The sequence below is a fragment of the Halyomorpha halys genome, unplaced genomic scaffold (assembly GCF_000696795.3).
Source record: "Halyomorpha halys isolate HHAL.00 unplaced genomic scaffold, Hhal_1.1 Scaffold422.1, whole genome shotgun sequence".
Taxonomy (NCBI): Eukaryota; Metazoa; Arthropoda; class Insecta; order Hemiptera; family Pentatomidae; genus Halyomorpha; species Halyomorpha halys.
This window is the reverse complement of record NW_027111899.1, coordinates 498,883-522,550: the sequence shown is the minus strand read 5'-3', so window position 1 is coordinate 522,550 and position 23,668 is coordinate 498,883. Positions and strand designations below refer to the sequence as shown.

Below are 23,668 nucleotides of genomic sequence, written 5' to 3'. Positions count from 1 at the left end.
ACATATAAACAGAGCTACCTGGATTTGGAACAATATAACCTTTATTATCAAATTATTTGTAAATAAGTGTTATTATTTAATAGTTATAATATATTTTTACTTTATTTCAGATTAAGCAAGCCATTCAATTTGAAAAAAAAGATCCGAAAAACGCTGCTCTAGCAAGAAAAATTGATGAATATTCTAGGCTTGGATTCCCTTTGATCTTTGCCATCTTCAACATCATCTATTGGTCATATTATCTTTTGTAAATCATGGTTGCCCTAGAGAACAACACAATAATGCTGACAAATAATGAAATTAACATTTTTTGGAGAGCTATATTAATGGGTCCACAAAGTTTCATTGATTTTTATTTAAAATGTAGATGAATCCATAAAAACTTTAATTTTTTTATTTCTTAAAGAAATATAAATCCACAGGTATTCTAATTTCAAATTATTCTTTTATTGAATTCTTTGGCTCATATAATAGGACAGAATAATTTTTATTTGTATGATATAAGGTTTGTTTTTAATCTTTCTTCTTACGACTTTTGTAAATAATTCAGCTGATGTCTTAAAGTCTTCAGATATTCCTCAAAATGAAAAATATATCTCTTTCTGGCCATGTGAAATTTAAATTTTTTCTGTTAAGTGCTTTCCTCAAAAAAATTGTTTTACTTCATTTGCATAAAATTTAGATGTTTAAATTTTTAGAGACGTTTGCACAAAGGATTTTTTTTTTTCTCTAAGAAATAATTTGCATCAACTAGTGATTTTGTGTACTTTTATCAAATCTTATTATGACAAATCTAAATCTGAATATGTAGAAGTAACCTGTTTATTAATAAAAGTATATTAGTAACAACAACAAGAGAAACATTATATTTTCATAAACAGTTAGGGACCAGTGAAAGGCTTATTCTGTTGCTTTTGAAAATTTTAAATGAATTTTTATTGAATGAGGTATTTTAATGAAAATAAATTGTTCCCATTAATATTAAGAGTCAAAAAATTGGTTTTATCAATCAAAAAATTTTTGGTACATGCCAATAAACTTTTAAATCCTAAATCCCTCTTTTGTTACTGACATTTTCTTTTATTTCTAGGGCACAAATTCCTTTCTTTATTTAATATTTATTACTAAGTACACATACCCTTAAATGTTACATTAGCATAATATAGTTTAAATAATTGAGAAGACTTGAAATGGTGACATGGATATTATTATCATGATATAATTCAACAACCATTGGTAGCTGAAAAAATATGACAACCCTCTAATTTTGTAATTAGTTTAGAAAAATATAATTTCAATGTAACATGAAAAAATTTTAAGAATAGGTAGTATAGCAGTTATATTAAAGATTGATGTTATGCAATGTATTTAGTAATAAAGATTATACAAATAAATCCTCTTTAATTTAAATATATATATATATGATAATGGTATTTTAATGACCTTGGCAGGACATAAAACAATTTTTTTAGAGGATGATATAATGTTTTCCAAACATTCAAGCAGCTTTCTAAAGACTTACTGTGCCAAAAGCTCATTTATAATTCTTTAGTTCTTGTTTTGACAATACATCCTCAATTAGGGCATATACTTATTTATTGATTAACTGAATACTCCAAAAGTTATTTTTTTGAAAAAAAAAAAAAAAAAAGATACTGCACTAAAGAAATTCTTCTTAGTTATTTCAAGTAGTTAAGTTAGTATGATCAATTAAATGTGTGTTGTAGTTAATCAGATATTAGTATAAATAATAATTTTACTCATGCTCATCATTTATTTGTGAAATGAAAAAAATTATTTTATTCTGGGATAAAAGTACTCGAAGAATAATTATATAGTTCAGACTTCTATGTTCTGATTTGTCTGGAAAAATATTTACAAAAGTGTGGTATTTAAATTACAAATACAAATTTATGTTTGTAAGTAATGTTACAGCTACACATACTGATTACATCAATGCTGTGGTTTGACTATGAAGCAGTTCAAAGAATACATGTAGTTTAAAGGATAGAACAGAGAAGAATTGGTGAACGAAGATAGGGAGAGAATTCCAGAAGGATGTTGTAAGAATAACGAAGGATTTACTGAAGGAGGTGGTTCTATAAGAGAGTATATATAAATCATTCGGTTGGGGTCTAGTATTTAATGAATGGAAAGATGAACATAGAGTGAGAAGATCAAGGATGTAGGTAGTTTTATTTTGTTTTAAAGACTTGGAAATGAAAAACACTGAGGAAGTATTGCTGTCAGAAAGTAGGATAAAACCACTTTTATGAAAAGGTGCTTATCGAAAATGAATCCAAGGTTTTTTGTAGAAATGAATTGGTCAATTATTGAGGTAAGGTAAGTATCGGATTGAAACAATCCGATTTTTTCATTTTTTTTTTTTTTTTACTTTTATAAAATCAGGGTCAGGGGTCTCGTTTTTTGATAACCCCTCTTGCCGTGTACACCGGAAGATGCCAAAGACACCGCAACTATGATGCTGCCTGATATTGTCTATCGTGGCATGCAAGCTGGCTTTCCCCTACTACTACACAAGAGCTGATGACTAGCTGGCCACCCTCCGAAATAAAGGGACATTTTTTCTGACACCAGGAGAAGATTCATGGTTTTCACCATTTTCGCCCACCACTCAACCCGGACGAGGGAAACAGCTAGAGGATGCAGAAGTGAACGCAACATCGAAACTCCGCACAGATAAGCCATAACTTATTAATGAACGAGATCCAAAGATTTGTTCATATATAATATAATCAATCGCTGAAATTAACACACTAACCCAAGTTTCCCCCACTCCCAGGGACTAATACTTTGATTAAAGGAAATATAAGTACTCATCACTAAAGGTGAAAATGTCTCATAATTTAACCCCCCTTTTTCTGCACTAATTTAAATTGTATTTTCCCCATACAATCGGGATACCTGGAATAAGGTACGAACAGGTCCCCATATAAACAATAAGAGATAAAAACCAAATGCTTGGAATTGATGCAGATGGCCTTGGTGATTTTTCATATGAGGATAAAGGCTGAGTAGGATAGAAGGATAAGTAAATTTGGAGATCGTTGACATATAAATGGAATTGTGAGTGGTGAATGGAATCAGGAAGATCGTTGATGTAGATGAAGAAAAGGTTTGCTGAAAGTGAGGCCCTGTGTAAGCCAAAGAGGAGAGAAAAGGGATTTATCAGGAATAATGGGACATGGAGAGGAATCACTTTAGGACACTATTCGATAAGGAAACATCAAAATTTTCATTAAAGCAGATTGAGTGGAATGTTGGGATTGAAAACAAGATTGGAGCTGATTAAGAATAACTTTTTGCTCCTGGAATTTATTAAATTGAGAGAGGACTAATCATTTCAGTGGCATGTGTGAAATGTGAAAAATGGAATTTTGATGGTAAAAACTATTTATTTTCAGAAGGATAGGAAGAATGCTGGTTAGACAAAGTTTAATAATCTTTGCAGGATTTAGGTCTGGGTCATAATCATTAGCTCTGAACTTGAAGATAGCTGATTTTAAGTCGTCAGGAGAAACATTGAGATAATAAAAGTTCTTAGGATTGAAAGGTCTCTCAGGAATGAAATAAGGAAAAATGTCAGATAAGAATGCAGGAGGGAGGGAATCAGCAAAAAAGGAGGTTAGGTTTAAAATCAATCAAACAACTATAACAAAGTTGTTCATCACATTTACCTACCTAATTAAAAATAAGCTCTTGGCTACATTCTTTTTTTTTTTTTGCAATTATTGTGAAACATTTATTTAACTATTATTTATATAAATAAAAATAATATTTTTTTGACAATACATTTTCCATCTAGTAATTCAACAATAGAACTAATAATGGTATCATTAGTAATAAGTAGCATTCAACAGTACTACTCCATCTTCAAATACATCTTAAACCTTTCCCAAATATCCTCATGCCATGCCAAGGTGCAATACATTCATAATATTTTATTACCTACCACTTACAAACCTGTTCTTGTTTACAATAATATTTTTTCCGATTATAAATTAACTATTTCCTTTTTAAAACCAGTGTCTTTCATTGCACTTTTGATATCCAATTTTTATTACATTTATTTTGTAAAACTATTTATGGAAATAAGATATAATGATCCTTTCTCACCATAATTTAGCATAGTAGAATATTAAATTTAAAATATACTGTTCTTAACAACTAATTTGAAAATATCACTGTTCGGGGCAGTGGGATCAAGTTACATTCAAACCGATGAAATTGATCTGACATTATTGCTGTTTGTATGAATGCATAAGGCATATGAATTTTATTCACTATCATCCATTCCTAAATGAATAGTAACCTATACTTTATCAGACGTTCCCAAATGGTCCGCTTAAACTTTTAATATTTAGGTAACAACATATCTCAGGTTAATAATTGAAGACCACTGGGGAAAAACTAGGTAAATGAATTTTTTTTTTTTAAAAATGAGTAACAACAGTTTTTGATTGATTGTTTTTGCATAATGGACATGATGGTAAATCAAAACAGGAGAAAAGTGAGCTTAAATGGCTGAAAATTGCTGTTGAAGAATATTTTTGTTGAGTAAAGAATTTGCAATTCCAAGTTAAGCCTTGTGCTCCTGAACATTTAAAATAATTGAGCTACCTTGTTTTTCCTCTGTGACCTTCAGTTTGTATACTACTTTGTAGCATGTTTTACTTTTGGTTTCTATAACATTTCATTTATTATTGGTATGAAATTTAGGCATAATACAGCATGTAAACCAAATAATTTCTTTAAAATGTTTACATTTACTGTAATTATCTATAAATATAGATGATTGTATTAAAAATTAAAAATAGATAATCTTATTTAAAATTTAATTAAAGGAATGAGTAGATGAAGGTCCTTTTCAAGATAGTTTTTTTTTAGGTAATTTTTATTATGAATGAAGGTTTCATGTGCCACCTAGATAGATCATGTCTTTGAAAAATTATCTGAAGAAAACTTCATTTGTTATTTCCTCAATACTTTAGGTTTATAACTTGACACCTTCATTCACTGATGTCTCCAATTAAAACATTAGAAGTTAATGGTATATTCTCAAGAAATATAATTTGTTTGCTAAAGAATGTGTTTTTTATAATAGGTCTGATTCCTTTAGCTTCATATTTATTCTTTAGTGTATCAGTGGTAATTTTTAATTATTCTCATACTGATATTTTTGGAGGCTACCATTTTTTTGTGATTGGTTTGATAATTTCAGTAATAGGGTACACAGTAAAGCTATGTAACAATTGGTAAATGGAGGTTATTTGAAATATTGGTTGATGTTTAGGGGACATGTTTAATGTCCTACTGCAAAATGCAAATGTCTTTTGAATTAGCCTACTGAATCCTTTTTTTCTTAAATTTTGTCAGTGAATATATTATTACCAGTAAATAGTTCTCTAGTTTAAATAAGTGTAAAGAATTCTTTGTAAGTATATTGTATATTGTAAACTGCTCTTCTCCTAATTTAGAATTACGAATAAATGTTTCAAAACAATTCTAACAAAATAGTATTGTCTTTCTTGGAACTTTTTCATCACTATGTTAAAACCTTAATTATTATTATTATTATTATTATTATTATTTTTAATGAGTGTCTGTATATTATCTTTGATATTGTTTTTAGTTAGCTTCTAAACTATTAGTGATAAGTGGAAACACTTTTATTGAGTAATAATTATTAAAATAAGGATTGGTGTACAGTATTATTTAAGGTTATAATAGTGTGTAGCAACATTATAAAATCTATATTCAAAAGTATGACAAGTGTAATTTTAAGCCACTTATAGCACAGAATTTAAAACTTGAACTTGACAATGTAAATAAACAATGTTTTCAGATTACTTTTTAATTTATTTTCTCTATTCTCTTTATCTTAGATAATTTAGTAAATAAAATAGAGAGCAGGAGAGCTCAGTAAGTAAGGTGCTCATGTCCCCTGGACCCAGGTTTGAGTCTGGTTTTGGCAAGTAATTATGTATTTTGTTATATCAGCTGTTGATTGATCCTCGAGTCGGAAAAACCCTTCCATGGCATATCCAGCCTGAAGGAAATAGGTGCTCTTAATTGGGGAAAAACCTGGAAGTAGAACATGTTCTTAACCAAATCACCTTTTTTCACAACAGAACTTCTCTACAAGGTATTGAACCCAGGACCATCATGAGTTGTAATAAATAAATAAATAAAATTATATTAAATCTCAAATTAGAGATAATGTTATATTAGGATTGTTTTGGGAATATTACAAAACAAAAGCTTCAAGTTAAAGTAAATTACTCATTTCTCAATGTTTTGCCAATTCAAGTATTAGGACCATTATAAACAAAAATGTATTGGCTTATCACTTTGTTAGGTTATGAGCTGGACAGGAGGTAATTTGACATGAGCATCAGACCTGGTGGAGAGTTAATTTACTATCCACACAGAGTGCTGTATTTTAAGGGCATGTGCCTTAAATCTTCACTGGATGAATTTCCTGGATGGAAGTTCTATTGAGTAAGGTATTCACTAACAGTCGAGCAAGTCCTAAAGGTATTCAGTTTAGGTCCTTGCAGGGACTGTTACCACTGTCTGTTAGGTATTTTCTTATAGTCAAGAGATAAGCATTGTGGATTAATGTTGAGTTTTTGTTAGTACACTTGGGAATGAAAAAGCCGTCAGGGTCACTGCATGTAAGACAGTATCTTTTAGTGGGTCCAAAAACTGTATTTGTGTCTATTAATTCAAAGAGTACATTTATGAATACAAAAATGTACTATAAGGTTATTACGTAAATAAATTAAAATTATTTACTAGAAATTAATACTCATTAACACAATGATTGTCTGTTGACTGTGATTCATGATAGCCCATACAGTTTTCGCAGCTCTTGAGTAGTTATAATTTATTTGGTGACCGGGAGATAGTAGCAGTGTCTACAATCTTTTTTTTCTTTACCTCCAAGTTGTTTTAACTCTCTAAGGCTTGGAGGTTTAGCCTCAGTTTATCTTTTCTAATGGTACGAGTCAGAGAATGGCCTTTTTATCTCTAAAGGCTGGTGATTTAATCTGCCTCGTGGATGCTTCCTTTTGATCTGGCTTTCTTCACCAATTCTATAAACAAGAGTAAAACTAGTAGAAATACTTGGAGATCCATCTGGGTTCTTATTTCCTTCATTTCAACAACGCGGAGTATCTTTGGGGATACGACTGCTTTTCTTAAACAGTGATACATTTCACAAAAAAGATTAAAAAAAATGTTGATTTTTTTATAATAAAGCATATTCCAAAGAAAGTACTACTTTCTTTACTGGGTTCTTGCTATAGACTGTCACAAAGCAAACATTGTCTATGGTACAATCCATGGAATATGTAAAATACAAAATAAAAATTAAAAAAATTGTGAAATGCGCATCTATTTAAACAAAGCTAATGACTCCATCTACTTTTTTTCACCCTGTTCAGTACCTCTTGATCTAGTTGTCCATCTTTCATAATTAACGTTCCCAGAAACTCCAGTATCTGCAAATTGAAGAAATTCCTTATTACAGGCAACTGGTTGCTCATTCTCATCGCTTCCAAGCAATTACTTATAAGGCTGGTAATCACAAATATTATTTCAAAGCAAAAGCTATGATCCAAGGCATACTTTAATCGGCAAAATATTGCAAGATAAGTTATTATTTAACTTTGATTAAGCCTTTCGTTTAGGAATATTTAAAAAATAACCTGATAATTTAATAATATATTAAACTCAATTGAAGAAAAAATTTTATAATGAAATCTTTTGTAAGTACAATGAGCTGATACAACTATAAAGTTAACACTATCAGTCCATATTCAGGTTGAGGAAATATCAAAGAATGTTTTATTCAAAGGAATACACAACAGAACAAGAATTAGAAGAACAACTAAGGCAGGAGCCTGTATATCAAAATGGGAAGGAAACACCTCAACACTAAAATTAGTCATTTAGCACTCAATCAGATCTCCTTAGTAGCTCCAAATAAATAAATAAGAAATATTTCATCGGCATTCTGTAAAAAGGGCAAGTCCAATAATTATGTCGGTGAACATATTTTGTCCTTTACAGAGTTGTGCAGTCACTCATTGACAAATATAAGTAATTTAATTACATCTAAAATTGTACTAATATAACCGTTAAATCATATCATCCAAAACATCAGAAATCATTAGGTTTTGGAGAATAATTACTCTAAAGGAATTGTAAGAAACAATTACATTTACTGTAATTGTGTAAAGTAATAGGGATTACTCCCTACAACTTCTAAGTAATTGCAATTACTTCTTGACCCTTAGTAATTGCTATTAAAATTACATGTTATTTAACTCTTATGTGAATTCAGTTTTTTTGAAAATATTTCTTATGATCAGATATCCTAAGAGTTAAAATAAATCGATAAACTAATGTGGGATCATAAAATCGATTTTTTATTTTCTTTGAAAACATGTAAATAAACCTAAAGTGTTAATATATCTATACACCAGCATCCAATCTTAAACTGGATATTTTCATATTTTGTAGCCATTGTAAAACAGATTTTTTCCATTTTGGTTTAAGTATTTGTATTTACAATTACATAAGAATGTAATTGGTAATTGCAATTACTTTGGCTCAGCTTGTAATTTTAATTTTGGGACCACCAGTAGTTCATTGCACTATTTACAATTACTTGTAACTGTATTTCTGCAATTCCAAATTACATTAATTGGCAAGCAATTGTAATTATTTTTGGCCATACTCTAATCATTCACCCATCTTCACATATAAAAATTTTTTTTTTTGAGGTAAAATCTGTATGCTTATATTTTTGAGAGCCTGGTTGAATTCTAATTGTACCCCATATAATTAAACTAATTAGTAGCAATAAATTTATAATAAATCAATAAATAAATTTCACGCTGTTTTCCAATTTCAGGTACTTTTTAAATATTGCTCTATTTAACTATCTTAAAGTCTCTTCTTCCTGTTTATGCGAATATTTCAAAAGTGATATAGGACCGTCGTCTCTTGGGGTCATAGGGGGGCGGGTCCGGCCGGAAAGGATGGGCTTTTTTTTGTGTTATTATCTTCTTTAGTGAGATTGTGATATCATAAATCGGCCAATGTACTTTATTAGTATTTAAATTAAAACAACTTATGCAGATTTTTCAAAACGTTAAAAAAAATTGCATTTACTTATTTATTTTTTCATATCAGAAATTTCAGACATATTTTTTATGTAATATATTTATTAAACTTTAATAGGGGCAATTGTAGCAGAGTGGCTAGAGAACAAATTTGCAAAATCAATTTCTAGAACCTTGTTTCCTGGTATGGGAAAGTTGTCATAAGAATTTAATCCAATACCCTCTAAATTAATTTACACCTGGTAGATAAAAAAAAAGGCTAATTACAAAAATAATTATGGTAAATTATTATTCAGCACTTAGCAAAACAGAAATGAGTTGCTGCCATAATTATGTATGCGTTTTTTAAAATAAAGTGTTTACTAATGATTTTTAAAAGTTATTTCTTCATTATAAAACCGAATCAAATAAATCAGTACAATTTTAAAGTATTAAACAGTCATTTAGAAAATAAGAAATTCTAAAAATTGAAAAAGAAATTATGCTCAACAGCATTTGAATCATTTTTTATTCAATGAATGAACGGATATCTATTTTATATAGATATATTAAATAGATTTCAACCCTATAAAGGAGGGAAGTCAGTAGTTGTAGCTCAGTAATCACCATAATTGTATGGCCAAAACCATGTATCAGTTCCTGCAACCTAGGTCCTACATAGATTAGTGTAAATTTGAATTTTTTTTTCACTTAATAGTTTATTAAACAAAGTTTCTGAAACTTACAAGAAATAAAAATTCCTTGCCATTACAATATATAAAAGAAACCTGACGGTGGCTGCTCTGCCCCACTCAGTTTCTCTTTAAACCGATAAAAAAATAATTTAAAATATGAAGAAGATGGTCAGGGTTGTGGTAAAAAAAAAATTAAAATATGAATGACAATTATACGGTCAACTGTTTATATGTATAAAATAATTTACATCAAAAATTATATAACTTTTGCATTTATTAATCTGTAGTGGCTAGGACAAATAAGATGGATGGGCATTTTTCCCATGTTCCCGCACTTGGTCCAATACAGTGAATACCGAATTGGTTCCACATTTAAATATACCACTAGTTATCAACGCCCCCTCCCCCCTCACTTGTTGCCTAGTGCTTCTGTTACTAGGCCAAATAAATATTATCGATATTGATTATATAAATTTTAAATTGAAGTAGGACTATAGCATGGCCCTTAGGTGAGTTTGAAAAATCTGCGCACTTTAACAACGGTAACACCTTGTAAATTATTGATCAGTTGTATTGTATCAGTTTCATTGTTTGTTTGATTGTGATCAGTCTTAATAAAATGCATTTTTTTTTCTTTCTTTTTTTAGGATTGAACATATTTACAATATAATATAAATTAGCACTATTTTTAATGATCTTAACTTGTATTTATTTAATATATTCGGACCTTTTTTGATAATTATTGAATCAAATGCTTCTGTTAACCATGCTTTCTTACCTGGAAAATATTATTTGTGAAGAGTTATAAAAAATTGTCATATACATATAATCAAATTATTCATCTATTATAAAATTTTCAAATCAAATATAAATTATACATAATTAAAAATAACTGAGGTAATTATGCTCCTACGAATTCAAATGAAAATTTAACAGAATTCGAAAATATTATAAACTTTAATAGTATTACATAATATCATGTTTTAGTGTTTACATAAAAGCAAATAGTTAATAACTAATGTACATATTTAAATACAGTCTGCCACAATATCAATCATTCAATGATTTATTAATCAATTTCAAGTTTTTTGATATTTTAAGAATTATTTTACTAAAAAAAGTATGAAGTTAGTTGAGCAAGTCTTAACTTTAATGACTTCTTCATTTACATTTTCACATATAGGCGATATTTATAAAGTAAGGGAAACATTCAAGTAGAGTGGTGACATTATTTTTTTTCTTTTCAACTGGGTTTAAGTTCTATTTACTTCTTCGTCACTGTTATGTCAGAGGGTCGGAAACACGTAAATTAACGAACGTAAACAATAATGAATCAGTCAGCGAAAATTCCCGGGTAAAAGACACAATTAGTCATCCCAGAAAAAAACAAAACCAAACAAAAACACAATAATAATGGTTTAAAGAACAAACGCAGTGAAAAATATAGATAATCGTAAATTAAAAAGGGAAGGTTCCAGTTACTAAACAATTCAGTCAAAACCGTGTTTAAGAAAAATATAACAAAATTCCAAAAAGTCGGGTGGCTATTTTTTTTTTTTTTTTTAATTTTTTTGTATTTTTCTTTTTTTTATAATTAATTTTTTTTTCGTCTTATTTAATACATATCTTTTGTTTGTGTCTCTTCAGATCAAAGTTGTGCCAACCTACCGCCTAGACATAGTAGGTGTTCCTTGCTGCTGATGAAGAGTTCTTCATCTGGCAATCTTTATGGGACTGATAGACTAATACCTGTGCTGGCGAGAAACCAAGGAGTTCCTTCAGCTTTAGGCCGATGTGTATAATGCTTGAATTTTCGTTGTCGGTATCCCTGGTCCAAAGGCCGATCCTATTCCCTTTGTTCCTTATGCTGATCGTGGCACCGCATATCTTATCGTTGAGACCGAAAAAGCATTCACCAATCATACACATGGCTATTTCTAGCCAATACTGGTCCATCTTTTGCGGTGGTGTCGTTCTTTTGTCGAGGTTAATCACCCACCTTCCCCCGTCCTTGTTTGCTTTGTCTTCCCACATGGGTCGGATCCCTTTCTTGAATAAACTATAATCGCAGCCAGGTTTCACAGTCGAAACTGGCTTGATATGGTTGAAGAGGCACCAGAAGTCTTCAACGGTGCTGAAACTTCCCACCTCCATAAGACACTCTTCCCAGATCTTGGTTTTGTTGTTATCCAAATACCATAAGGTCCAGGTATGCTCCAACGGATGTTTATAATCCCAATAGCTAAATACTTCCATATTTTGCAACTTAGATTTAAAGGCTTTTACACAAATCAAAAACAGACCTAGATGGAATTAATTAAAACCAGTAACCACTCTGCCTTTAGAATTAACAAAACATACGTGTATCAATTTTTTATTAACATATGTTTGATATAATCAAACTGTTAAATCTACTAAAATCTCTTCTCGAATGAATTGAATATAGAATCGGTGTTGTGATTAATTTTTCCACACGTTTAAGTTTTATATTAATTCTTTATTAGTCCACCATTCTGAGATTACATTTTGTACATGATAAGTTTCTTGCTAAACTGTGATCATTTATTTAATTTAAATTATATATGTACATATAACACTTGCCAATTTTTTTTTTTGCAGGTAGTTGTAATTATTAACTTCTTGAAATATAAAAAAAAAATAGATGAAATCACGTCATTAACCAAACCTCTCAGAGTTGGGCTACTGTTATCAATTGAGGCGTTTGTTCGTAAAACATGGCAACTGACAAAATGAAAACCTTTACAATGTTAACGTTTTACCTTCAACCAACAGTCACTACCATAGCTTGATATCAATATTATTCTCTTAAGAAAACAAATTTCATAAAGACTGTGTCAAAAAATTTTAGATATCAGCCCTGAAAAAGCCGGTGATATCAGAAACTTCAATTAATAAAAAAAATTAGTTAATATGTTCTACGACCGAATGCCTTGATTGTAAATCTATGCTGCACCATAAAACTGGACAGTGAAACAATATGATAATTCTTATTTCTAAAAGTGTCACCATGAAATTAGATTTATGTAAAGTCCAGACAGACGTATTCCTCACCCACTGTACTCACGGTCATTGCATAGGAGATTATGTTAAACTAATGTCAACAGGTATGGCTGCATGTGTAAACTGGCGGATTAGCCATTGGGAAATAAGCTGCATCAAATCAACAGTCTGCGGAAGGGAAGCGGTAGCCTACCCTTGAAAGTTCAAACAATTGCATACTATCTAACCTTCATCATCACGTATCGGTTACGGTTTTTAGAACCATCGCCGGCCATTATTACTTGGGTGCTTATCTCCGCCGAGATGAGAGTTTATGTGAGAGTTATCCTTACTGCTCAGTATGCTTCGAATCGTACAAAACCTTCAGCCACTTATGTGAATGTCATCGTCTCCAGAAAAAAAAATTTAATAGTTATGAGATGAAGTGGTCGAAATTTGCGCATCTTTATGGGCTGTCAGATGTCTCATGGTGGAAGAAATAGATGAAAGAAAAAGAAAGGCAGCTGCATTTATGTTAAAAAAAAAAATAATAATAAGTAGAAGGCTGTAGTAAAAATAAAGAAATTTTAACAGATAGATGATCTATAAAAGTACCACATAATGTACTTTTAAGTAATACATGTTAAAAATATTTTCTTAAAGGTATCCGAGTCTGAAGTGGGGGTTATCTGTAGGCTTCTTTGGGTTTAGAACCATTCCTTTTGTTAAAACCATTGTCAATTATTTAGAACTATTTGAAGTAAATATAGTGAGAAATCCATTAATTAATGTTTTTATGAAAATGAAGTATGATTAATGACAATTATTTTTGCTTTTACCACGGCTCATTTATGAAACTTAGTAGTACTTTAAAAACTACTACGTATGCTTATAGTTTTTCAACACTTCCAAAAAAAAATATATATTTCAGAGTGTAAAGTAAGGGAGAACCTATTTCCCTGGTATGCAAAAAAATTAAGATATCAATTCTTTTGGTAAGGAAGGTTGTACAAGGTTTCCATTCAGTTAGGTTGGACAGGAAGAGATGAGGTTTGCGAGAGTACTTAAGCTAATAACAAGATAGAAAGTTGATAGCTGAAGGAAAAAAGGAAAACTTAGAATAAGGTGAGAAGTTGATGTGAAGGAAAGCTTGTGCTTGACGATGACAAGATCGTCATGTTTAGGAAAATTACATCAGAGAATAATCAACTCTCCCCAAAAATAATAATATTAAAATATATTTGACTGTTAGAGAGAAAAAATGTTATTGAAAATAACTTACAATAAATAACGGACTTAGCCGTTTTGTTTTCACTTAAATTATAATCAGAAGCTTAAGCCACTAACTAAACAAAATGGGCAGTCACAAAATGATGTTTATATATTTCTTTTTGAACGTCCTCAAGTACTCTAACTAGAACAGGAAGGATAAGTTTCAAGTCACCAACTTATTCTTAAATTTAATTAATTAATTAAAATTATCTATGTTCTGTCACTACGGTTCTATGAATCAGTAAAATATGGGTGATCAAAGTAAATCAATCTTGGGATAAAAAATAAAATAAGCATTTCCTTTATTTCTTAAAAATTGAAATTTACGCCAATTTTGATTTATGAATTCGGGTATTTATCAAATTTAAATGAAATTTTCATGATCAGATTAATTCTAGAGTTCTTTGGTATTATTATTAAAAATCATATGCTAAAATACTTCAATTTAAGAACCGTCGTTGGGGTAATACGCTAGTCTAAATATTTTAGAGGTTATAACGTCGAGAACAATAAAAATAATAAGAGAATCGAAAAGGACAGAAGAAATTAGTAAAGAACTGGGAGGTGAGATAAGAAGTGAAAGGGAAAGATGAGTGAGAAGGAAAAGTGAGTATATGGAATCTTAGATTCATAAATTCACCAACTATCAACCTAATGTAATAATTCCAAATCCATATTTATTATAGCCATTTGGATAGTGATAGTCATAATCATTCTTTTTATGTTTAGTTTAGTAACCATGTAATGAGAAACTCGTTCCATCTTGAAATTGTTTCGATAAATAATTTTAATGAACGAAATTTAGCACTTTTTTGTTCTTGAACTTCATGTAATGTGTAATAAGTGATAAATTTCCGAAGTATCTCCAATTTATGATTTAGGGCTCAAGCTTCATTCTTGTTTCGTGACCTAACTATAACCTTCATTATTAATTTATGTATGCAGTTTTAAAGGAGTGGTATTTTTTAAAAATTATTAAGATCTGGAAATTACCCTCTACTAAAGATATTGGAATAAAATGCTTTCAAAATGATTGTAATATTGCATTGAAGAAAGTATATAAGGTTGAACTTATCTGTACTTTTTGGGTGAAAAACATTGGAGTTATGGTGGTATAGGCTGTCATAAGAAGAAAAGTACTATAAAAGATATGTTAGTCCATGAGGCCGTGGGAAAAGTCAGTTATTTCACCCCAATTTTTGAATTCATTAATCTAAACTACATACAGTTTGGAGTCCCAATTAATTGGAGCATACATATTCAAACATACTCTTTCATCGAACGGGTTAATAGTATTTTTTTTATGAATCAACAAGCGCTGTTGAGGTTCACACGAGTCAAAAACTAATGGGCATAAAGTAAGGTGAATATCGAGTATTAAATTAGAATTTTAGAATGGGTCTGCACAAGACGCGGCACAGCACAAACATGACAGACTGTCAAGTCCCTTTTATTTCAGTAATAATAATAATTTATTCGTTTATGGGGCAACCCCCGTACAAATAGAGTTAGCCTGTAAAATACATGAAATAGATAATCAATTGTACTAATTTTACAAAAATGATGAGTTGGACAGAATGGTTTATTTTGTGTCATTACCTACCCTAGTTTCAGATGAGTCCAAAATTAAAAGATATGAAATAATTCAAAAAATGGACTTTTTGTTATGTTTTGAAACGGTCACCATTTTCAATTCCCTCTGAGCAAGATTGGCAGACTCATCAATTTATATTCAAAAAGTATGAAGTTTACATTAATGGAGTGGAAAATTGGGATGAAATAACTGCTTTTCTTTTCCTCGTTGGCTCTTTTACTGTATGGTTTGATAGCTCAATAATAAGTGTTACAGTTTTTACCAACTATAAATAAACCATAATTGTTTATTCATAGTTGAGCTAAAGATTTATTTTTTTTTCACTCCTTTAAACAAGATTAAACAGACAAATAAACATTTATCCTCGATTCAATGGGGAAAAGAACAGTTGGACCTATGAGATAAAACAAAGATTTTATGATAGATAGATAGAAGACCAATTGGTCACTATTTTAAACAATTGAGGAATTTAGTCCGTTGAAATAATAAGGTAATTAAATATTCTTTTATTTAAATTAATATATTTTAAATGTAGTTGAAATTTTAGTCTTAGTATCACCTTTCGTATTAATACAAATCAGGTTAGATATGTTGTCGTGTTATGTAGTTCAAGTTTTAGCATGGCTAATAGATCCTCATTATTATTACTCCTTTCTCCATTACAATAACGGGGTAGGTTACAACCCAAAACAACAGAACATTTGTCTGACCAACAGAATAGTACATAAGTATCCGTTTGCCTATGGTCCCGTATCAGCTAAGGTCTGTTATTTTCCTAACAATTCATTGTCAGAAATTGATTCGTAATCATCACTGCTGTCGTTGTTATAATAATAATTCTATATGCTTAGAAAAGGATATAAATATTAAATCATCTCTTCTGCTCTGCCGCAGAATGTGAAGTAAATAGTATATAAAATATGGCAAAAGTAATTGTCAACTGTACGAGCTCCTCTGACAAAGACGACTTAGAGGTTTCTGTATCTATTAATTTAGTGGCTGTAAACCATTAACTATATTAGGATATAGCAAATGGTTTTGCTATTACTATAGTTCGTATCATTTTTAGATTTTTTCTAAACGGGTTTCAAAATTACGAAGCAGAGTCAATTCATTCGACACTCATGCAATAATGATGATTTCTGCAGAAATAGAAAACTGGAAATATACCAACTTAATTTTCACGTTACTGAAACTATTACGTGAGGAGTATCTTAGTGGGTAAAGCACTGGGCTCTTATCTCTTAATCCAGGGCTCGAATCCGTGGTCGAATCTCTTTACAGTGGGTACAGAATCCTTCAATGGGATGGAGAAAAATGTAATGGTTGAGTCTGATTAAATATTGTAGCTCTTATTCTTATTACTACTTAGATAATAAAAATATATCTTTCGTCATATTGTTATATCCAATTATTATTATAATTATAAACCTAAATTGGAGGATTTAGGCTTATTTACAAACCGAACATAACACGACCTTCAGGTCAAGTTTTAACGCGACTATTCTCAAGAAAAATTTACAGTATTGTACGGACTTACCCTATAGTTCGTTGCATGTGATGAGATAAACCAGATACGTGATCTGTGAGTTGGGTGGAATTCTCTCTATAAAAGGGTTCCACAATTTTAGCCTTGTTTAGTACAGGAATCTGTACAGTCTCTTGAAAGAGATAATGCCACCTAATTCCGAAGTTCACGCTCTGTTATTTACCAGGTTTCTCTGGTCCCGTGGAACAAATATAGGCTATTCTTTGCACATTACTAGGCACGAAATAGGTAAGAGTGAGTATCCTTTCAAGACTATAACTGATCCTTGTCTTAGCTGATGCTAAATGTTATTTAAAAATATAATGTTTTTCATGCAGGGATTCGAAACAAGATGAGAAACAGTATGATTACAGAGCAGATTTCAGATGTAATACAATGCTTATGTTGGAAATTTTCACCAAAATCAAAATAGATCCTGTTATGGGGGTAAGTTCAATCTTTATATATTGTTCCAAGAAATATTTGCATGTGTGTGTACACTTAAATGCACTTATTACTTAGACATACAAGGTGTTTCAGGGTTAAGTGACCAAACTGAAAATATAAATTAAGGACCCCAAAACAAAAAAAAAAATCCTCTGAAAGTATGTCCGTAAACGCTTTGCTTAGGAGTTATTCACAACTAAAGATTTTTATTGTTATGAATTATTTAGGTTATATGAAATAAATAAAACTTATTTCTTCCAACTACTTTATTAATTAAACATAAACACTATATTCACATTAAATGTTGTTCAAAGTGATTACCTTGAGCATTAAGACAGGCTCGGTATCTTTCTTCAACAGCAGCAGTGGCAGAACGGCACTGCGTATGTGTTACTGTTTCACAAGATCCATTTAGCCTTCTTCGTAAGGAATTAAGATCATTGACCGGTCTTGCATAGATTTTTTGTTAAATGTCACCACAAACAAAAAACTCCAGTGGTGTCAGATCTGGAGAGCGTGCAGACCAAGCCACTGGTCCAATCCATTGATTGGGATAATGAACATTCAGTCATTGTCGTGGACCTCTTCCGTAATGTGCAGGACAGCCATCTAATTGAAGTCACGTGTCCCTTCTCAGTTGTAGTGGAATATGTTCAACTAAATTATAGTAATCATTAATAAGAAATTACATAAATGTGCCCGCACTGAGTAGAGGCGGCAGGGAATGCGCACCAATTAAAATATTATCTATTATCCCCAACAACACAATTGCACTGAAACTGATGCTGAAAATAATGCTCACTAATTGCATGGCGATTTTCCTGGGGCCAGAGGTGATTATTTTTCTGATTGAAGATACCTCTTCTTGTTAAGGTACCTTTACCTGTCCAGAGAATGTTTCCTGAAAAATGTAGATTATGCTCAACTTGATGTACGTACCAATCAAAAAAATGTCTTCTTTGCCGAAAATCTTGCGTAAATGAATTTTGTACCCGTTGATAATGATAGGGGTGAAGTCCATCTGCAATAAGAGTTCTCCATACTGTAGTTGGCGTAATATTTAATTCCACTTCGTAAAGGGACAAAATACCACCGGCACGTGGTATTATAGCAAATGTACCAGTTTTTCTAAGACATTGAAACGTGGAACTAAAGATTGACTTGTTTGGTAATCTTCTATTCGGGAATCACCTGGCATATTCACAAAGGGCAGCATTAGTATTACCATTGCAAAAACCGTACAAAAGCACCATCTTGGCATATTCACCATTAGTATAAATTGAAGGTATAATGATGAGTACTCTGCGTAAGCCTCTTACAAACTGATAAATGTTATTGACAGTTCCCAATGCTAATTCCAAATAGTATTAATCCTTATGTTGCTAATAATTTTTATACAGTTAGGGAAAAAGGCCATATCAGTATTCTATCTAATCCATCTCCTAAACAAAGCGTTTGCAGACATACCTTCACTTTAAACAACATTTAATATGAATCTTAATGTTTACATTTAATTAATAAAGTAGTTAGAACAAATAAAGAGGTTTTATTTATTTCATATAACCTAAATAATTCATAAGAATGAAAATCTTTAGAAGTGAATATCTCCTAAACAAAGCGTTTGCGGACATACCTTCAGAGGAAATGTTTTTCTTGTTTTGAGGTCCTTAGTTCATATTTTCCGTTTGACTACTTAACCCTGAAACACCCTGTATATTTTCATTATAGGTCAAACCTTCTGTGTACGTCCGAGAATTGTACATGAGCAATGAAGAAAGACAGCATTTTTTAAATGTTAACAACGATTGCATTCAACTTTTTCCAAATAGCCCTTCAAAACAAGTTCTTGAAAAGTGGGATGTCAAGCCAAGAATAATATTCTTTTCTAAGTGGACTATTGGGGAAGAATATGAAACATTTTTTACAGTCAGAAACAGATACCGGGTAAGAGCGAAGATTTTAGACCTTCCATAATGGGGTTCTCTAGAATATTTTGGCTTGATACAATATTAAGTTCACATTGTTAAGTCTATTCTTGGGCATGTATTTAAAATTGAATTTAAAAAAAATATGTTCTATTTTTCTATTCTCATCATTAGAATTTTCACGACCCTTAAAAATTATTGTATCCTTTTTTTGTTCTTGTTCAGGGTATATTTAAAAAAAGTTTACCAAGATCTTGCAACATATCTGCTTGATTTCTTGATTATTTCTTACTTTTTCAGACTTCCAAACTGCTGAAACTTTCATTGAAAGATTCGCCAGTCTTCGAACTTGAAAAGCTTGTTAATTTTAATCGATTAGGCAGTATGGTTACGTTTGGATACAAAGTTCGATTCAGACCAAAGGAATTCATTGATTATCATGACACCATCAAGCTGGAGGCAGAGAATGGAAACTTTGAAATATATGTTTTAGGTATGCTTTTGATATTAATACTTCAGAGAATACGAATAAATCATAGAAGGTTGCATTTATTTACAAAACGACTCACTGAACTGGTAATAAATACCTGATTAAACTAGCTTATTGTACTATATGTTTTGGAAGACACTTTATTTTACATTTATTACTTAATTATATGTACAAGTTTGGTATTTTTTCTAATTTAAAAAATATATTTACCTATAATAAAAACAATCTTCCCCGTATCTAGGTCTACCAATGCCCCCCCTTCTAAAAAAAAAGAAGTTAGTATTATTATAACAAAACTAAATGTTCTTTCCTGTACGATTCAAAACTGCGGGGCATGCACGAGATTTGAAACAGACAAATCCATACTGCGCATGTGTTTGATGAGTTTTGAATCGTATTGGAACATGTCTGCAATCGACTGCTTTGTTGGGTAGTTATTTGGATATTAAGGTACAAAATCGTAACTCATCAATACCTCTTATTTTTTTCTGACAACCTTGTTATATATGTCAAAGTATAAAATTGAGTCTTAGAATTCCAAATGAGTCAGGTTTATTTTCAGATTTATTTTTTACTTTTACAGTCTTCGACTGGATGATCATTTGGTGAGAGGATTTCTCATGAAATAACTTCACCTTATGATGGTCTGGAAAATAACAAACTTTTAGAAAAATACAATAAATTGTTAGGTTTCAGAATTCTAGACTTCAATATATTTTCTTTTTTCTTTTTTTTTTTTTTTTTTTGAACGTTTAGAGTAAACACGTTTTTTTTAAACATATTTTAAAGCTATTTCTCCCCGGCCTATGATCGACTTCCCAGATGAAATCGACTTTGGAGATGTTCTATTTAATTTCTACAACTCTAAGCAGGTCAGATTACAGAACATAAGCCCAATAGTAGTGGAAGCAAGTCTTGAGACTCATGGGTAACGTTTTCATAATTTTCTTTTGTTTGGAATTTGTGTAAAGTGTAAGTTCTGTTGGTCGTAACAGTTGTACTTTTTCAGAATTTTTTCATTAGGCCACCACAAAATCCTGCTGAATCCAAATGAAACCATGAATTTGAAAATTAATTTAAATGAAAAAAAGGAAGATACTGTTGAAGATAAACTATTGGTCACCTTTCAAACAGGTAGTTCGATGTAATTACTTAGAGAAATATGTAACTTATGAATTAATTATTTTTTATATTCGAATATTCCCATGAAAGATTAATCATCCTATTGTGGGTCAAAATCGTAGTATAGTTTTAGGGGAAGTTTATTGAACATGCTAAAAAATGAAACAGCCATGTAGTGAACGTACCATTTAATAAAAAGTGTGTCCAGAAAAAACAGATTAGCAGGGACTCTCAATGACGAGCCGTTTTTAGACTGCACCTGAATAAATCAATGAACCCATCGATTTCTCCCTTTATATACAATCTTTTCTTTCCTAATGTCGACCATTACCAGGATACCAGTTGTCCTCAATATCTTGCAGTCCTGGATAACTCTTGGATGACCCTGTGCGGGAATATCGTACTAATGACCGATAGACCATTAGCTGCTCCCAGAGTAACTCATACATCTCACTCCCTGTCCGTTCTGAGACGCGACGGCCGTGTGAGTTGGGGCGTAGGTCCCAGAGAGCACGGATCGGAATGTTGTGGGTTCGATTCCAACCTGGGGCAGTTAATATTTATTTTTCAGCGATCCCGAAAAAATGAATCTTGACGCTCCCACCTTGGAAAGTACGTGGCCAGGGGGTTGATAAAAAGGACCACTAGGCCCATTTGCCGGATTTGTTCCCCCCACCAATTACCAGTACCAGTACCAGTAACCTATCTGTTTAGTAAAGGCTTTGGTTTTTGGCGATGGGCATAAATTTGGGTTCTCGTCTAATCTTGGCATTGAAATCTAATTAAAGCATTCTGTCTGGTCCCTTTGATCTTTCCATCTTTATCATCGGTTGGTACATTTAAGTTAATAAGCGTGGTATTGAATCAACGGCTTGTAAAACGTGATACACTTATCCTCTTCTTGATCGGGGTGAAGTTTATCACTGATTTCCTTACATCCGGACTAACTATAAATCCTGTCTCAGCTGTTCCATTTTTTATTATTCTCCCGTTGTAGGATAGCTGTTAATGTTCTTTGTACCTTTTTACTTCAATCACTACCGTTCAGGACGCCTTTGGTCTTCATTGACTTCCAAAATTTCATTGTGAAGTATGTAAAGATTGTCAGATTTCCTAAGGCGCATTTTTGGTTCAAAAAAGACACACTTGACAAAATTTGTCAAAAGAGTTTGGCTAATAGGTCATCTCAGGTCTTTATTAGAACCGGCTAATGATTCTGGAATTAGGTAGACTCTAATATGTCAGATGAGGAAACAAAGAAATGGAAAATTACCATTTTTTAAGATTGATTCCGAGATCACAGGCTACAGTCAGCCTTGGTCAAAGTCTGTCAACGGCATCTGGACAACTTACAGTTCAAGTACAATCATATTTCGAAGGTGAAATCATTTCCTATGGAAACTGAGCCCCAACAGAAAAATTAATTTCAGAAATTTTCTTAAATTATAATCAAACAGAGTCGAGCAAAAAGTAGACGTTTTGACAATTGTCGATTTTAGTTAGCGAATACCTCAAAAAAATATAACGTATATGAAAAATTAATATAAACTAAAGTTATCAGCTTTAATTTTTACTTTCACTTAGCTATATATGGAATATAAATCAATGGATAGTATTGTAATCGTGCTAAATTTCGAATTCGAGTTTTCGACGGAAATACACATTATGAGGTCCCGTGAGTCAAAACAACCAAGTTTCGCAAAACGATCTGTGTGTGGTCAGCCAAGCTCAAAAACGAAAACTTGTATAAAATTGAAATTACTTATTTAAGGCGGGTTTATTTCATGGATATGACAGCGACTTTTAAGGTAAAATCGGCTTACCGGAGTGCCTCTTTATAGAATTGATTTTTCACATTTTATCGATTTCCTTAAAAACATCTCTAGTTTGCTTAAACTAAGGACATCAACGTACGATTGTTCTTATCTTCATTCAATGAGATAAAATTGTTGACAAAATCCTCCACTGACGTACCTTTAATTTTGTTTGTTTAAAATAAATAACTAGTTCTCATTGTTGACAAAGGATAAATACAAAAAATTAAAGTAATAAATGTAATATGGTCCTGGTGCAGTCAAATAAAACTCAAATACTAATTATGTTAATTGAGCCAACGTTTCGCCCCACGTTGCAGGGCTTTGTCAGGGCTAAAAAAAGATACAAAAACCCTGAACGTAAGTAAAAAAGTAAATTACAAGGGTATACAATAAAACGTAGAAATTAAATATGAAAAATAAAAGGTAATAATCAATAAATTTTTATTTAATTATTAATTAAGTAAATTAATGTAATTTACAACTGTACAAAATAATACAATAGGTAAATATGTAGTATGTTTCATATACACTTGAAAATCTTGGGAAGGGACCACCCATTGGTGGTACTTCAAACCTTAATTTAAATTAGAAGGTCCCGTGGCCATCTTCTTTTCAGACGCCTCGGAGGATTATCAGGGATTGTT

General features: G+C 31.2%; 3 protein-coding genes across 4 annotated transcripts in view; 2 read left to right on the top strand and 1 right to left on the bottom strand.

The window, feature by feature from the left end:
• The window catches only part of LOC106682539 (glycine receptor subunit beta-type 4), a 409,926-nt gene extending 404,077 nt beyond the window's left edge, over nucleotides 1-5,849 (top strand). For both annotated transcript variants that reach the window (XM_067049814.1, XM_067049815.1), the window contains exon 10: nucleotides 111-5,849. In XM_067049814.1, coding sequence (XP_066905915.1) covers nucleotides 111-251 — 141 coding nt within the window. In that variant the 3' untranslated portion in view covers nucleotides 252-5,849. The remainder of the gene's footprint in view (nucleotides 1-110) is intronic.
• Nucleotides 5,850-10,511: 4,662 nt separating this feature from the next.
• LOC106682534 (eukaryotic translation initiation factor 4E1) lies at nucleotides 10,512-12,194 on the bottom strand. Its single transcript, XM_014423444.2, has 2 exons — nucleotides 11,498-12,194; nucleotides 10,512-10,607 (listed from the first exon to the last, which is right to left on the bottom strand). The coding sequence occupies exon 1, from the start codon at nucleotides 12,083-12,085 to the stop codon at nucleotides 11,501-11,503; it is 585 nt and encodes a 194-aa protein (XP_014278930.1). The 5' UTR covers nucleotides 12,086-12,194; the 3' UTR covers nucleotides 10,512-10,607; nucleotides 11,498-11,500.
• Nucleotides 12,195-14,536: 2,342 nt separating this feature from the next.
• LOC106682535 (hydrocephalus-inducing protein) overlaps nucleotides 14,537-23,668 on the top strand; it is a gene marked incomplete at its 3' end in the record, with an annotated part of 227,440 nt that continues 218,308 nt past the window's right edge. The window contains 6 exon segments of the mRNA XM_067049812.1: nucleotides 14,537-14,707; nucleotides 17,562-17,670; nucleotides 19,399-19,614; nucleotides 19,896-20,088; nucleotides 20,875-21,013; nucleotides 21,095-21,219. Of these exon segments, the coding sequence (XP_066905913.1) occupies nucleotides 14,691-14,707; nucleotides 17,562-17,670; nucleotides 19,399-19,614; nucleotides 19,896-20,088; nucleotides 20,875-21,013; nucleotides 21,095-21,219 (799 nt within the window).

What these genes read in the sequence shown, in the direction of transcription:
- LOC106682534 (XM_014423444.2), bottom strand. Translation starts at nt 12,085, where the DNA reads ATGGAAGTATTTAGCTATTGGGATTATAAACATCCGTTGGAGCATACC.